Below are 18,733 nucleotides of genomic sequence, written 5' to 3' on the forward strand. Positions count from 1 at the left end.
ATAAGTTGTAAATGCGTTTAAGAGTAAATTTTTATATTGGCTTGGGTTTAATGAAGAAAATTATTTCGAAAACATAAAATAGAGTAATAAAAAAAATTAAAAAACAAAAACAACAAGTGAATATTGTGAGTGTGATTACAAAATTAATGAAACAACAATTTCGTAAAGCTAAACAATTCTTAATAAAAATTTTTTGGAAGTGATTCAAGCAAGTTCTTCTTATATATTTTAAAAATTTGCACATTAATTTAGAATTTGAATTTACCAAGCACCTGGATTTAACGAGCATTTTTTTCCTTCAATTTCCGAGCTCCTCAATAAACACAGGTATATAATAAACCAGAATAAACATGAAATTTATTACTAAATCACTAATTTTTCTTAATTGCAAGATTTAACTTTTATTATAACAGACAATTTTAACAGTTAAAAAAGTTTCTTTCTTAGTTTAAAAATTATCATAATAGCAACTTTTATAACTAGGTAGGTATTATTTAGTATTATTAAATTTTAGGGTCTTATACTCTACCAGTGTATAATCGTAAAAACTTTCCTACATAAGAGTTTCATAATGACTATTTCAAAGCAATTTTGGGTACTAAAAGGTTTTAAGGTGATATTTTACAAGATTTAAAGATCATTTTATAGCTTTCGGAACATTTTAAAACACATTTACGCAATATACAACGCCATGTTCACAACTTCTCTCTTTAAAACACTCATTTTCATAGTTTAATATAAATCTTTTCACAAATCAACACACACTTACATTAACTTCAGCAATACACAAACAATCACATTTGTATTGCTGAAGTATCTCTGCTGTAATATTTCACAAACAACCAACTTAATACTACTACATTATTAATATACTTGATATTCGAATAGTACAAACCACTAGGAGCATAGTTCACTTTAAGAACCTAATTTTGTTAAAAGCATGATTATATAAGAGTATGAATAAAAAATTTTACACAAAGGAGGTAAGTACAAATTTTGTTCCTCTATTAACAACACATATTTTTTAATATGCTTTTTCACACAAGTCACATTTATTCATTAAAGGGTGTACAATATAGTGTATACAACAAACATAAAAGCTTTCTGGATTATTAAAGAACATAAAAAGACCAAAAAGCAAGATGGGCAAGTTGGTATATGAAGTTTTTCCTTGAAATGATGATTTAAGTAATATAATATTACCAATTGATTTTAACGTTGATCTGGCAGTAGATTTTGTGTTTTTGAAAAAATAAAACATAAAATCTTAAAATTTTTAAGACGCTTACCATAAATGATGTTAGACTTGGAGGAGAGAAGTAACAAGGAGTCATATTTTGGTTAAAATAAAAATCAACAAATTCATCAAAACAAGTACACTTATAATAATTATTATGTTTACAAATATCAATAAAAAAATACAGTCAAAGTTTAAAAATAAAATTTGAAATATGATCTATAGCATAATGATTGGTTCCTAAATGTTTATGTAATACATAGCTGCCAACCTTAGGAATCAAAAATTAGGAACACTATATATGCACCAATTATGAGAGTAATTATTATATGCACCAATTATGAGAGTAAGACAAAAATGTAACTATTAAATAATTAATATTATTTAAATACCTTATGTAAATTAGTAAAAAAATTTTTAAACACTATCTTTCCTCGGAAATTTATATTATTAATATTTTACAATTCGGAATACTGGTATAATAGTTTAAAAAAACAACCATTGCTTATTAATATATACTTATTTTTCTCCAAATTATAAAACACAAGTAAATATTAAACAACATCATAAACAAATATTTCTGATGCAAATGTTTAAATACTACAACACATTTTTTAAAAAATAATAATAGTTGTTTAAGATTCAATTTAGTGAAATGATCAGCAACAGCTATTGGAATAGTATTTTCCAATAAAAAGCTACTAAAAATTACTTCTGCACAATAATCACAGGAAGCGCGATTGCGGCAATCAGAACAAGGGATTGGTTTAAAAGCAAAATTACTGAAATTTTACGAAAATTCGGATTTTTTATAAAAATATCAGATTTGATTTAAAAATTAGGAACAAATCCGAAAAATTCTGGACAGTTGGCAGCCATGGTAATATAACAGATGTAATATAATATGCCACTAAATGTTTATGTAATATAATAGACGTAATATGAGAATAGGGGATAGAGGTTACAGTTAAGAGTGATACTTTGTGGCATCTTTTATGAGACAGCTTTTAAAAAGTAAAACAATTTAAAAAGTTTCACATTCTAATTTAAATTTATGTTCTATAAATAGAAAATTTTAAAATAAAACATACTTGAGACAATTTTTTTTCAATTTGAACCAATGAGGTGGAATTATAGGATATCTTAACTTAAGAGAGATAGTTTCCCATAAACCACTTTCTTTTGACTATTTATAAATTAATACCCAATAAATGTTTATACCAATAAAACTAAAATAAAAATTTATCACATATTAATATCNACTCCACACCTGATTTAAATCATTCCTAATAATCATTTGTGTCAATTTTTTTTCTTACTAAAAAATTAATGAATAGCCTACCAGAAATGTCAATTAAGGAAGTTCATTTTTTAATTAAATTTCTGTCTGGCTATACCACATAAAGCCAAGCGCAGACTGGGCCAACGGGAGGGGGGTAAAACTTGCCGTTAGACTTCTTGGTTACTATTTATGTCTAATCTTGAAAAAACTGCACCATTCACTTTTAATTATACTTGTAATGTTTTCATTACAACACGTTTTTTCAATTTAACTTTCAATGAAACAATTAGCAATTGGAAAACTCCGCAAGCTTGTTTTAATGCTACCCAAATAAAGGACATGGCAAACCTTGCATTTTATTTATGCTGCGAAATTAACTTTGTTAAATTTGTTTTAAGCTTGAGACATTTTTGAATTTAAAAATTACAGAAAAATTTTACAAATGGTAAAATAAAGTGCAAATTTAAACCCAAATCACAACTCGTAACAAACTTCGCGGAATATTAAACCTGTTCACACATTGCCTCGTAAGCACAACATAAGCGGAGGGATGCATCGGAAGTTTTCTAAATTTCTCCTGGTTTTAGGTAGCTTACATTATAACATTTAGTCAACCATACATTGAATGAAAATAAATAATAACTACACATCAATATGCAATAGTTAAATAAAAACATTAGAAAACTTTTTATCGATACTAGAGAAATATCAACAATATGAATTTATAGTTAAAATACTCAATAGAAAATGTAACACCAAAGAAGTACAATCAAACCTTGACCCGCATACATATCTTGTCTAAATAGCCCTGAGACAAATGATATTCATATAATGTTAATAATGCACTGTTACATCAATTTTGAAACTAGAACTCTTTCTTTGCTCAGATATTTTAGTAACATTTAATGGTTTTGAGAAGAAAACTTTTGATGTTAAGTTAAGATAAGAAAATAAGATTACAGTTTTGGAAAAATGTCTCTAATAATATTTTTAATGTTTATGCATTAGTTGAAAATCCTTGTTGCAGAAGCTGAAGAAGTGATACCAATGAAATGGATTCTTAGCGAGTACAAACATTTGTGCCTTGAACTATCTGTATTCACTTTCACTAGCAAAAAAAAGAGGGAAAAAAATGAACAATATTTTGCAAATGTTAAAAATTTATTGTTTGTGCTGAAAAAAAGGTGTTCAAATAAATAAATAGGCTTATTCCCATTAAATATATAATTCTGTAAATTTTTTAATGCCGTGATGGCTCAGGGGATAGAACGTTCACCTTCCAATGAGGTGATGGTTAGTTGATACGAATTCCACATTCGGCTTGCACCGAAAACAGTTCTGACGTAAAAGACACTAAGTGGTAGGCGAATCATGTGTCAGAGTCCTCTTGTTGTGAGGTCTTCGTGGTTTTACACTCTATGCAAATGTGGACTTCGTGATTTTAAACTCCACATACGCAAATGCGAGCTAGTTCTATCAAAAAGTTCACCACAAAGGCAAATTTCTCACAATACTTTATCTATGAGTTCCCTTACCTTCTGGATTTGGCTCAAAATTACTAGGCTACGGAGTCGAACATCAGTGGTCGGAAAAACGGAATTTGGGTCGGCTGTTCGACGACGGTAATAAAATAAAAAATTTAGGCTATTTTCTCTTTTAAGTTTACCAGCATTTGTTCGTATCCCACAACTCTAACATTAGTTTACAAATGGACGCATGAAAAACAATGGGTTAAAGTTCTTTGTAATAATTTTCACTTGGTAAAAGTATTTCTTTTTTTCAAATTTTGAAAAAATTAGCTTAAAAAAGTTTATGTTAAAAATAAGGCAAATTATGAAGGACAGCAAAATCTGACCTTTTAATTCATTTTGAAGGTTCTACGCTTGGAAAAACAGTGAACATGTGACTTGTTGTTAAGTCACAGATGAAAGAAATATCTTCTATTAAAAAAGTTATTCCAAATCAGTTGGGGGGTATCAGTATTACCAAATCAGTATTACTTTGATCACGATGGAAGATGTTTGTGTCGGAATAAACAAAATGTTATAAACAAAGATAATAAAAGATGTACAGCTGTTTCAATCCTGTAATTAAACATTATCATCAGTGTAAGATATTAAAATAAAATTGGCTTGGCTAAGCGGTAAGAAGGATGCATGTTTACTTATAATATCTAAGTGCATGTCCCACAGCCTTAATTAATTATATTTGAATAACTCACTAGATTTCAAAAAATAAAAATATCTAATGAATGAAGAAGAATGAAAATGTATGAAGAATTATCATCAGTGTTTTCACTACAGCGCGAGAACGCGAGAATCTCGCATATTTTTTTCTTTTCTCGCATTAAAAAATGATTACCGCGAGAAATTCGCTCATTCTAAAAATTAATTTCAAAATTCGCGAATTTCTCGCATTTTGGAAAAAGCTTCGAATTACGTCATTTAGAATAAAATCCGTTTCACATTTCTTCCTGGATCTTCATTATTTTCAACACTTGCCCCGTTATCTAGCTTCACTATTTACTATTATTGTTCAGAACCTTTTCGAACAACAGAGCACAACCCCTCCGAACCACGGAACCCCTTTCAGAACACATTTTTCTGCAACCACGTGTTTAGTGTAGGTATGGTTTTTTCATGTAAGACGTTCAAATTTTTTTATGCACTAATGTAAGATGGACAAATGCCTAGTAAAGAAAAATTTTCTATGATGATGGAGCAAAAATATTCAATGCTTTAATAAATACTAGGCGTTAAAAATGTATTATAATAAAAGAAATTTTTTTTTCAAGTCTATTTGTATTTTTTCAGTTTTTAGAAATCTCACTTAACTTTCTGAAATCTCACCCTGTTTTTGAGAAAGGGTGAGAAATTCTCACCCATTTTTTTTCTATGATGAAAACACTGATCATATATTCTCGAATTAATTTTTTCAATTTATTTTTTATATCATTAATCATTACGTGCAAAATAATACCTTTAGAAGAAATGTTTTAAGAAAAAAAAGTTTTTTACCCACTATTGTATTTTTATTCATTCATTGTAAAAAATCAAAAAACAGAGTAATAAGGCAGTCAACCTTTTAAATACATTAAATTTAAAAAGTTTTAAATACTTTTAAATCTTTCATCAAAAAGACCGTGATGTTATGTGAACCAATTCCAAAATATCTACATACACTTTAATCAGTATCTTAAAACAGAAAAAAAAAGCTTTAGAGAATGATTCAAAACTTTCAATTCTATACAACACATTTGTATCTGTCGATCACCAAAATATCTGTTGAAAGTGTTACTATGTCAGTTAGTGTTGAGACTCTCATTAAAGGGTATCAAACTTTTCCATGGAATCAATATAATACAACAGAAATGGGATTTATATCACTTAGTCATTAAGAAAAATATTAAGTGACAAAAACTAAACTTCATACAATGGTCCAGAGACTTTTGACTGTGAGTTTTAATATATTCTGTTATGAAAGATTTTTTAACAGTACCTGTACCAAAAACCTTTTGTGGAGTAGCATTCAAGAAACTAACTAAAAGGGACCCACTCGAGGAATATAACTCAATGCCACCTCTGGTCAAATCACAATGCAATTTTTTTTTTTAAATGTTCAAGTTAATAAATCATTTGGTACCTTGGCATGAACAGGTTCCCTTTGTCTTGCTAAAACTGCAGCACTCATATGCTTTTAATATAATAAGTAAAATTAGTAAGTGAAATACAAACCAAGGGAATTATTAATTCTGCTCAAAAAATTTTTTTGTTTTAAAAAAAAAACCTACCAGATACATCCACAAATGAGCAATTTTTGGTAGCTCATCTTCAAAATTATAGACCTAGCGTTTTGAAGTCATTTAAAGCTGCAACGGGTATGGCACATATCAAGCAACAATCACAAAATGACTATTTATGCACTTTCTTTTGCGCATCTCTGCAATTTAATATCAAAACTAATTAATAATGATGTTATTTTCAAAGCTTTAATCTATAACCATTAATAAAAAGCAAGCCAGTGGGGGGCTTTCCTCTGATTATTCACATAGTCACCACCAAAGATATTCAGAAGAGTTGTTTCTCTCAGTTTGAAGAACCTCCACGCAGCAACTGCATATACAATAGAGCAGAATGGACAACTAAATGGAGCAATAAAATTGAATTTACATATCAAAATAAATTAATGTTGTTATTTTCAAAGTTCTAGTCTATAACCGTTAATAAACGGCAAGCCGGTGGGGACTTTCCTCTGATAATTCACATAGTCTTCGCCGAAGAAATTCAAAAGAGTTATTTCTTCTTCGACCACTCTTTGTTTGAAAAACCTCCACGATGCAGCTGCGTACACAATTGAGCAAAATGGATTTTGTAATGTCACCTGTGTACCTATGGACCACAAAAACCACCCGCAATACGAAGGGTGTCGACACCATCCATATATACCGTGCACTACCAGCACGTGACCTTCTTCTCTATGACTTTGAATAATATGGTTAAAGTTTGTTCTGGCAGTAAACATGGCTCCTTTACGAATCATTTCTCCACCGATGCACATAATCAAACCCAGGACTACAATTAAAGAGAATACCTTTGAATTTGGGAAAAAGTACCATTCCAGAAAGAATTCGAGCCAGCTGAAAACAGCTGCCATGACGTATTCTTTACTGTGGTTTAAAAGGAATGAATCTAAACTAAGTGATTTAGGATTGATGATTGCAGTGGTAAGATACTCCGAAAAATGGAAAAAGCTTAAGTGTGACACGTAAAAACCAAAAGTATTCCAAGAAGGCTGAGCTAAACAGGCGATTAAAATTCCTAATCCGAAAAAGAAACCAAGTAAACCAGATCGCCAAGCAATTTTATAAGCATAGCCTCTGTTTTTGTAAACTGTAAGTATATGTAGCTGAATTCCTAAAGCATAAACGAGTGACATAATAATCCAGTAGTCTTCTACTACTAGTTTTAATGTTCGTGATAAATATCCTAGACATGGAACTAGTAACACAGTTAGATTAACACAAAAACAATATAAACTTATTCGACCGTTGGTACTAATAGCCATGTTGATTGTTGATTTTTTTGTTAGATAATTATTTCACTTCATTTTACGTTGTTGCTGTAAAGAAATAACTTTTAACTCTGCTTGTAACCTTTTTTATATTTTTAGTGTAGAAAAGGATTTTTCAGTAACGCTTGTAACCTTTTGAATAAGGAACTGTTTTAGCGGCCGTAATTCTTCACGATCGCTCAAGTACGCCCTCAAGCGGATAGATATTTTCAGGCTTTTATTTATTAAGTTCTTATTTAGTTCTATCAGAATCATTAGCAGAATAGGACGCCATTTTAGCAGCTAATAAAAAGCAAAATTTCCTTAAGGAAGATGCTGAAAAACTAGAAAAAACGACCTAGAACATTGATAAATATTTCTGGAACAGAACGCGCCCAACATTTGAAGAGTTTTTCAATAGTTTTTACCTTTCTATTATCAACAATCGGAAGTTATGTTAACATAACTTCCGATTTCGTGATTGCATGCTGTAAGAACTGTAATAGTTATAGAATATTCTTCTTTACATGTCCCGCAGTGGACTGATCGTTAAGACACGGTTCCCAGCAGATCACCGAAGTCAAGCATCACTGGCTACGGTCAGTGTGCGGGTGGGTGACCACTTGGATCAGTCTGCGTAGGGACCGAGGGTGTGCGGTATTGGTCCTCGTTAAACTGTGCTACCGTAAAGTGCTCGACTTCGCGCGCAGGTCGTCGGGCTACCGAAGCGGGGGTGCCATCCCCTCCGCAGAGGATCAAAATTGTGAGGATTCGTGAGAAGCTCATCATCAGGGATGTTTCCCAGACCGTCGCCAATAGCCCATTGTGCAGCTCTAGTGCGACGTAAATTAACAACAACATCTTCTTTACAGAATAGTATATATTTCTGAATTTTTTAATTCGAAAAACAACAGTAAAGAAAGAATCAAGAGCAACTTCAACCAAGCACCAAATTTAAGACAAGGACTGGGAGCCATAGTATGAAAATTTTTTAAAAAGGAATCAATGATTAAGATTCCATATTAGAATATTACAAATAAATTTTGAACCCATTACAATTCATTTTTGTAAATAAAATACGTTCTTTGTTAATACGTTTTGTACATCATTTTTTGTATTTTTGTGAAGTTCAATTAAATATTGCATTTTATTAAAATTGTTTTATAATACTATTTTTTGTAATATACTGTTGGACAATAATTAATCATTAGTGAACTTTTTTGTTGAGTTGAATTAAGTTCCGAGCTGTTTGCTGAGCAGGCTTTCCGGTTGGGGTTGGAGTACATGGATTGCAATGGAACTGACCCCTAGGTTTCTGCAGCAGGTTTGACTCTCGTTCTGGGCGTTCCTGCAAGTTCGTTGATTCAGAATTTCTGTGTATTAAAATATCGAATAAATTCAATAATATAAATGAATAAATTAATATCAAATCGGATACGACAGATATTTCGGACATTCACTAAAGCGATTAGGTGATTGCAGACATTCACCGGTGAAAGTCGACATTTTCTTGATTTCGGTCATTCACGTTAACATTACTACTACTGAAGAAGAAGAAAGGGAAATTGTCAGACGTGGAAATAGAAGCACCTGTGTCGCAGATGCTTGCTATACCTCAGGGTTCCCCAGAAGCCATGAATGATTCTGTTTCTCCAACTTTAATTGGATCCAGAAAGTAATAGATAAACCACATTCTCCAAAACCAGCAGATCCAAAATCACCTCCACGTTCTCCAATTTCTCCACCAGTGAAACCCAAATCTCGTTCCATGGTGTTGGTTGCTCCTTATTCAATTAATTCTTAAGGATCATTACGGTATTCAATATTGTTGTGGGGGAAGATAGTAAAAAAAAACCTTAACATGAAGATTAAACCAAATGCCTCAAATGATTCATCAAGGCTTTATTGAATGGTTTCATCAACAATCAAAAGCCCGAAGCTCATGTGTTTCCACCAAAATGGCTTCATTTCCTTGGGATTATGCATTTCATAAGAACAAAGGGAAAAAAAAGGTCTTAACAATCATTATTGGTCAACAAACAAACTGGATTTAATTAACTTAATGCACCGATATTCAGCATAAGAATCTTTGATTAAAAGATAATTTGATGGTAATTGTGTTAGTTATCTAAAGTTTTCATAAATTTGTTTTTATCAGCTTTTAAATTTACTGCGGATCGTAACGCTACCAGAGAAATATATCTTTCAAAAGTAATACACTCAAATAAATAAAATGAAATAGTATGATATTTATTTCAGTATATAATATGGAATACAACAACAGTTTAGTCAAATATACGGTAATATACAATCCACCAACAATAATAAACAAATTTGACTTTTACATTAGTAATTGAAATAAAATAGTTTTATTAGCATTTATATAATAAATTCAGATTTTTCTCATTTTATAAATGAAATGCTAAATTTGGTCTCTAATAATAAAGAAATAGCTGACTCATATTAAAAGTATAACAAAATGATTTAATTAAACTCTCAAGTTCAATTAAATCTTTGAACTTGAAAGTTTAAGGAAATACTAATCATAATTCACTGTAAGTCTTATATGATAAATAAACCTAATAAAATATGATATGTAAATGTGCGTATGAGTATTTAATTTAATATTTACGATTTTTTTTCTTTTTTTTACTCTAGGGAAATAATTAAAAAAATTTAAACTGTAAATTTTGAATTATTATTGAAATCATTTCCATTTTTTACCACCCACTTCCCCCAGGGAATTTTTTTTAACAATATTGCAACTACTGAAATATAGTAATGTGACAGGGTAAATAAGTATCCCTTTCTTTTTAGAATATGCTCCCAAGTTGATGTAACTTTTATTGCATGTAACCAAGAACTTTTCATTTGCTAACTAAAAAGTTCTTGCTCATTTATTTTATATTTATAAATTTTCGTAATGTTTTCATCCGTCAATAATTTTTTTTATCGATAGCTGCAAAATTCTACAGCATGATCGAACCAGAATTTACCTGTTGCTAATGAGTAAGTATGACAAATTTTACACAGTAATAAATTATTTGCAAAGAACAAAAATTTTATTCTAATTATATTTTGAAAACTTATACTTAAATGAATGACTGGTCAAGAAAGAATAAATATCAATTTCAAGGCAATGTGGCTTTTGATTATAGGACCTCATGTCTCAACAGAGACATTTTTAATCTGTGCCGATAAATAGGAAACAATCCCAATGAGATGAGTTTAATAAAATTCTTTGATTTAAACTCTATGGTTGCTAAGCAATGAAATGAAATAAGGAAAAATTTCGCTATAACATTGAAAATAGGGAGAGGAGCATTCTTGTCCCAATCATATTCATAATCCACAGGGGGGGGGATTTCTATCAAGATTTTATTCACCGCTACTTGCCTTTAAAACAATTTTGAAATTCTCAATTCAAAAATTTTCTTTTTAATTTTTTTATCACAATCGAAGTTAATAAATAAAAATTGAACTTAACAAATAAGTTTTCAAGTTTGACAATCTTTTATGAACTAACAGTCTTTTTTTTTTCTTCTTAATTTGAAGACTACTGATTGAAATGTTCAGGAAAGCATATAATATTTAAAAATAATAAATTAAACATGTTTTTGAAGAATTTAAAAAAAAAAACATATACATTACGTCAATTATTATTTTTTAATAGCACCAAATCTAGCATTTCATAATATATTACTAAAAGAGTTCTACTATTAACAATTTTATTAAACTTTGTGAGATATAAGAAAGAAATAATGTACATAAAAATGATAGTTAAATACTTTGAAAACAAAATACATGAGATTCAACAAATATAATATTTGATTATCTTGTTTAAAAATAAAAATGTATAACATGTTTTAAAATGAATATGCATGCATATTTAATGTATAGTTACATTAGTATAATTGTGAATATGATGAATTCTCTCAGAATGATTCTAATATATCCTAAAATGAACTAAACAATCCTCCGGAGAAAAAACAGCACCAAATCAAATAGTATATAACAGGAAGAAACTTCACATTATTAATAAAAAGAAATGAATAAATTTTGAGCAATAAATACAAAATTTAATTATTAAACACACAATAAACATTGATTGCTAACATTGTGCTATGATTAGAAAATAGCATAACAGATTTCATAGTATAAAAAGACCTATTGTCAAATATGTATATATATCACAGTCATTTTCTACTGCAAAAAATGCCCTTTGTAATCTCAATACGAATAACTGAAGTTTTAAAATATTGAATGATTTTGTTTTAAATCTAAATGAGTAAAAGGGAGTTAAAACAACAAACACTCATAATACATAATGAAAGAACAAATTGAGTCAAGTTTCCAAGAAAGGAAATATAAAACTGGACAATGGTATGTTAAGGCGAACAAATTTTTTTTTTTACAGAAATGAAAGGATTATAAATGGCAACAGAAAAGACTAGGTTTAAAAGTATCAATAGACTAGAAAAGCTTTAGTAAGGTTACACTGAAGAGCAGAAAAAATGAACATGTTAAGTGAAATTTTTGTGAAAAAAACCACGCAAACATGCCAGGATCTGTAGACTGAACATAATTTTCATTAATTTCCATCCAAAAATAAGGTGATTTGAGAATAATAACAGTGTGTAGTAATGCATACTGGAACTTTAAACCAACACAGTGTCTGTTTTGAAAAATTGAAAAACAAAAGATATAAATAAACATTTTACTATGTCCTTTTAGGAAACCAAAAAATTTATTCTCACCAAATTTCAAATTTAGTAGCACATTTCAACAACAGGTGGCACTGCTAAGAAAGAAAAACTATGAAACAATGTTTTCAAAACAGCCACTATTTGGATCCGTCTGCGTCTAAAAACAAAATTAACAAATGCCACAGTAATCATTACTCTTTAAAATATCAAACAAGCAGCAGAAAAAAATGTTTTTTTTTCTCAGCCAGCAGCCTCATCTTCCCTCAAACTTTACAATTAATTTTGAAATTTAGCGAGAATAAATTCAAAAATTCTATGCAGAACACAGCAAATTTATACTTTTTCCTCACCTTCAACTTTTCAAAAATTAATTTTACAGATCATCAATCATTTTGAGATACCCAGCACAATGCTCAAGCGCTTCATAATTTTCTCATTTTCTATTGTATCACTACAACACGTTATTTACTCAGATCTCTTCTAAATTTTATTGTAAATCGACTCATTGTTAAGAACATGCCATGCTGGAAGAATAATTACTACAGAAAAAGAACAAAAGTTCAGTACGTAAATACACCACATCTGTAAGTACTTTCATGCAAAATTGAAGTACAGCCAAGATAATTTTGTTAGAAGCTGCCTAGTAATATTTGAGCAGAAGTACAAAAATACTGATTAATTAAAAGCATTTAAAAGTCACATCAAGTTTGCAAAATTAGTTTTTGTCACTGTATTTTTTATATAAAATGAAGACAGAGTTCAGACATATTAAAATATTTTAATTTAAATATTTTTTTAGGATATATACATTAAATGGGTTTCTGTTACTAAAAATATTAAAGATTCTAATTAGATACAGTGTCATTAGAAGTTGAATTTAAAATAATATTAGTAAAAACTTGCATCTTCTGTTTTTGCATCTTTCTTTTAAAAAATTGTTTCAGCTCACATATTAAAATAAAAAAATACAATCTTGTATACAAGTTTAGACAATTAATACATTATCTTAAACACAAAAATTACCTCTGGTTTTGTTTAAGCAAGTTATGATGTGAATAAGTTATTGAATAACCTATTACTGATCATTAAATATGATCAATGTATGAAGAAAAAACGCAAAAAAGCAGCAGTAGATTTTTGTTTATACAAAGTGGATATTTCTTCCAATTGTCTACCACTTTAGCTTTAGAAAAGTACTGGGCTACGAGTAAACAACATATAAATGTTTATATTAATAATACATAATGATAAATATATCTATATTGCTTTTGAAAAATTTTTTATAATAAAATACCATTGCTACCAATTTTTTTTAAAAAGTATTTTAGTAAAAAAATATCTAAAAGTATTTTAGGCACATAGGGTTAATGAGAAAGCTTTCGTCAAAATTTTATTGAGGTAGTTTCAAAGTTTTTATGTATGTAAATGGTACACACAAATTTTTTGGTACATACTTATGGATTTGTTTTGTTTTGTTATATGGCAAACTACAAATTTAACACATAGACATATTTTAAGACAATTAGATAAGTGGTTAGAGTATCGCATATTATAATATGAAAATAGATTTCAACTAATATGCATATACATAGCTAACAAAAATTTAAATTAGAATTACCTTAAATTTACTAATTTATTGTAATTTACTTATGCTGTAAATAATTTAAAAGCTTTTCATAATTAAACAACATGTAAATTTGGTTAAAAGTAAGGGACCTCTGTGTTTAGGGCCCTCAGTAAGTCCTACTACTAATATAGTTAGTATGTTATCAAACAGATTTTATAATTACATAGAAATTCTATATTTTAAAAGCACAATGCTTAGTTGACAACAACAAAAAAAGAATTTATACATTAAGTTCATCAATTTTAAATAGTTTAATAGTTGCAGCATTGTTTAATATGTGTAGCCCCCAGCTATGCTTTATGTTACTGCTCAAATCAGTTATGTTTGTCAGTTATGCATCAGTATCAGATAGTTATGTTTCTGCTTCAAATAAGTTTGAAGACTATCAAAAAACAATTTCAATTAACAATTGTATGCTTGCAATTTTAAAAATTAGCATCAATGAAACTTTTCATGAAAAATTTAACGAAGCATAAAATTAATTCAAAAATAATATTACATTACACAAACATAATAACAAATAATTTATTATGTTAAGACTTTTAATTAGTTAAATAAAATTTTATTATAGAAAATGAGCAAGTTAATACATCAAATCATTACTAATTATTAGTTAATTTACCAAAATGTATCATTTTAGCAGATCTGTTTCAAGTTGATAAACACACTATCTATTTTTGTTATCTCAGGATATCAGTTATGCATTTTTATAACAAAATTTGTTGTAATGCAATATTTTACAGATAACAAACTAAGGCTTAAAAGCTTTATTTTTTAAAAAATAGATAATGAGATGATTTTTGAAATTTTGTGACTGTGATTCACTGTGAGTAATTTTTTAATCACATGTATATGAATCGCGATGTGATACATTAACCCCTTCCTTCTCCCTCCCATGAAAATGACAGGGTAAGGTTTTGCCCTCTATTTCTCGCTCCCGTGATGCTTCCGGGTTGGAGTGTTCAGTAGTAACGTGCCAATAAGAATAAAATTAATTCATTTCTTTTGACCAGAAAGCATTTTATTTCTCATTTTACACACCAGATGGCAGTACCAGGATATTTTTAAGGTAATTGTAAACAGTTTATTTTAAAATAGATGGCAGCACTAATCAATACGCGTACAATATACGGGTATGAAAAAACAGGCATTTTTATGACAATTTTCTTGAAAATTAACCGATTGTTCAGGAGTTAAATCAAATTTATATGAAGCAAAAAGACTCGAAGATTGCTTAAATTAGATATCCCAATGTGTGACTTGAATATTGAAATTTAATAGCGATAAATGTTTAGTATGAAGAGCAAATGATACAAATTGATAAAATGCACAAATTAACAAATCATAAATTGTGATGCATGGTTAATGTGAAACGTCTTGAATGATTCGCCAATCATTTTAATGCGAAACACAATGTGTGATTCGTTAATCATTTTTATATAAATAGCGATGCTTTATTTGGTAAACATTTTAATACCAATAGCGGTTTTTGATTCAATAAGCAATTAAAATCAAATCCTTAATCATGAATGGTAATTCTGAAATGCATCTTATGCGAGTCGCAGTGCACAATATTTAAATTCTTCTAATACTAGAATCTTAAAGCGTGATTCATAAATCACTTAAATGAGAATTGCAATGCATGATTTGCAATTCACTATAATGCAATCTTTGACACATGTTTTGTAAATTCCTTTCATGCGAATCCTGATGTGTGATTACTTGAAAACTTTTAAGCACATCGCGATTTGTAGAGCACTTAATACGAATCCTGATGTATAAATCATTTATCATTTTAATGAGAATCATGATGTCTTATTGAAAATTCGGGGAATCTGAAAAACTAAATTTTATATTTTTATATATTAATGGTAAAAACTAAATGTAAAAATTTGGACATAAACAATAAAAAAATTAATGATCCGTATTTCAAAAATTAATTATATGAAGGATAACAGTAGTAGCCCGCCGTAATAATGAAATTAAGACAACAATAAATACATTTAAAATGAAACAAAAACACAAAAAATTCTCATAAAATTTTTTCAGTGCAAATTTCTTTACATTTCATAATTGATAGCATTAAAAATTGCATTGATCAGAAATCACCAGGTATTGGAAAAGGAAAAAATGTGGGAATTTGGCTCCTTTTCCACCCAAATCAAAATAATAATATTTAATTTTTGCACCTTAATAAAATAAAAAACAGTTTTAAAAAAACTGCTAGAAAATTAATGCATGCTACACGTGGTTATAAGTGGCTAATACTAGACGTGGTCTGGTTAAAAAAAAATTTCACTTTTGGTTTCCCCCACACCTTACTTGCATTTTGTCATCCAATCACAGGAAAGAAAGAAAGAAGGAAAATGGTCTTTTTCTAAGTTAAATCAGACTCCTAGACTCTCGCTTAGTTAACTTTTCAGCAAACAAAACAGCATAGAGATGGGATGTAATCTGAATATCTATCACTTCCATTTTAAGCTTTATTTCATGTTTTTCCGTACGAAAGATATTATTTTTATTTATTTAGTTATTTTTTGAAAATTATTTTGCGAAAATTAAAAACTTTTGGGACACTCTATCGTAAAATTCAAAACTTTTTCGAGGCTCCAATTTTTCTAACAAAATTCAAGGCCTCTCAAATATCCTGGTAACCCCGATTTTTTTTCCAAAAACTTTCACAATGCTTTCGTAATGTAACTTTAACACTTGTAGAACGCATGAATATCAACAATATCAATAAAACAGACTGCTGTGTAGTAACCGTTTTTAACCTATATTTTTAAAATCCGCAACAAAAATAGAGTAAAAATTATTATACATATTAAAAGTCAAAAACTAATAATTAAGTAAGGAAAAAACAAAAATGCTATTGAAATTATTAATTAGCGACAACTAATGTGTAGATTTTTCTTTCATTTTTTGGCAAGGCTTAAAAAAACAGGCAGATATAATTAAGGCGACTACTACATAACAACTCTGTATAACAACAACAAAGTTTCTTCATTAATTAACAATTCTACTTAACATTTAACTATAATTAATACAAAACTTCCATTTTAACAAAAACATGTTATCACAATATATATAAAGATCAAGGGGAAACAAAGAGATTTCTTCAGTATCTCTAACAAGAGGGAAAATAATTAGACTTTAAAACTGTTTCAGAAAACGTAATTAATATAAGATAACATATATACATTAACAAGAATCTATTCTAGATAACATGAGCAATTAAAATTTTTTAAATATTACAGAGGATTCTTTAGAGCTAATCTTTGTACATTCTTTATTGGAATAAATTGAAAAACATTTTTTTTTAATTCCTTACTATTCCAGTTAATCAAAATTAAATCTAAAAATTTTCATAAAAATGATTGCCATTTTTAATCAATGATATATTACTTTTAATTTATTTAAATGATCGAGTTTCCAAGAAATTTATCTAAAATATTATTTACAGCAAGCCAGAGAAACAAAAATAATAGGAATTCAGGAAAAATTCGTTATCATTTCACTAAAAGCGTTCAGATTTTCGATTTATTTGTTTTTAAAGCAAATATTCTCAGTTTAGTTATATATAGTGAAATTTACAAACCAAAACTATCAGGTAATAAGCCAAAAGGTAGTGTAACATACATAAAGTATTTACACTATGGTTTATATAGTTGTATTAAGAAATAATAAAATAGAAATTATAAACAAAAAATCAAAAGTTTTTGTCATAAGTTGGAAACATAAGTATAAAAACGAACATGAAAAACAATTGCATTCTGATATCTAAATAAATTCGAAATTAAAGTTCAGAGAAGAAATTAATTCTGGATCTTTAACAGTATCAAAAACAATTTATTGACTTGTCATGTTCCAGAATGGTCAAGAAATTTTGCAAAAATATTAAATTTTCGAATTGGAAGACTTTTTATTTAATTAAATCACACATTGAGGTAATTAAAAGGTGACATTGATCATTATACTTTTCATAATTTATAATTATCTGCCAACAAACATCTGAATTGGAGCCAAAGGTTTTTAGAAAAGTTCCTTGAAAATTATTGTCAAAAAAAAAACAGATTCATAAACAAAAATAATTGTAAACTTATTAGTGATAAAGAAATAATATAGTTTCTTATAATGATCTATGTCCAAAGGCAGACAGGCATAAGAGATTCTTTAGTTCGAGCAGATGGAGTTAAGTTTTCATTACAGAGAAAGAAAAATGGCAAGAGTACCAAATGTCCCTGGACATTGGAGAGTAAACTGCTAGCTGAAGATGGGTCAGATATCACCATACCTGGTTTGCTAAGATATTCCTTGAGTTCAGAAAAGCTTCGAACTTCATCAGAGGGAATGCAGCGGAATACCTAAAGTAAATATAAGAATACTTAAAGTAAAGGAAATACACGAATACTCAAAGAAAAGTAAAAATACAATTACCTTAAGTAAACACAAGAGTTACATAGAAAAAAAAAGCTGACAAATAAATTTGAACTTAAATATTAAGAAAAATAATGAAATCCTCAAAGGGGAACACATGTCAATGGAAAGAGACTATTAAACAGGATTTGAAGTTAAGAGTCGTCAAGGAATGCTAATATTTGACTCGGATTATCACAAAAAAAATTATTATTAGTCCTCAGGACCTACAATCATTGTAAAGGAATGGTATATTGCTTTAGTTTTCTTATTTTCAGTTTCAGTTTTTTTTTCCTGAGTCTTCACAGGTTAAAATTATTCAGTTAGTTGATATAATAGTCTTAACTGGCTACCTATTTTAAAAATAAATAATTGGCTAGTTTCTAAAAGTTTTAATTTAGATTAAATTAAAAATA

The 18,733-nt window shown here is 28.6% G+C and overlaps 2 protein-coding genes across 8 annotated transcripts in view; both read right to left on the reverse strand.

Annotated features, from left to right (window-relative positions):
- Positions 1 to 4,926: 4,926 nt before the first annotated feature.
- LOC107442040 (isoprenylcysteine carboxylmethyltransferase ste14) lies at positions 4,927 to 7,652 on the reverse strand. Its single transcript, XM_016055493.3, has one exon. It carries the CDS (start codon positions 7,581 to 7,583, stop codon positions 6,717 to 6,719), a length of 867 nt encoding a protein of 288 aa, XP_015910979.1. The 5' UTR covers positions 7,584 to 7,652; the 3' UTR covers positions 4,927 to 6,716.
- Positions 7,653 to 16,416: 8,764 nt separating this feature from the next.
- LOC107442038 (Phospholipase D) overlaps positions 16,417 to 18,733 on the reverse strand; it is a 47,802-nt gene continuing 45,485 nt past the window's right edge. For all 7 annotated transcript variants that reach the window (XM_016055488.3, XM_016055484.3, XM_016055485.3 and 4 more), the window contains exon 25: positions 16,417 to 18,265. In XM_016055488.3, coding sequence (XP_015910974.2) covers positions 18,041 to 18,265 — 225 coding nt within the window. In that variant the 3' untranslated portion in view covers positions 16,417 to 18,040. The remainder of the gene's footprint in view (positions 18,266 to 18,733) is intronic.

This window comes from Parasteatoda tepidariorum, chromosome 5 (assembly GCF_043381705.1).
Source record: "Parasteatoda tepidariorum isolate YZ-2023 chromosome 5, CAS_Ptep_4.0, whole genome shotgun sequence".
Taxonomy (NCBI): domain Eukaryota; kingdom Metazoa; phylum Arthropoda; class Arachnida; order Araneae; family Theridiidae; genus Parasteatoda; species Parasteatoda tepidariorum.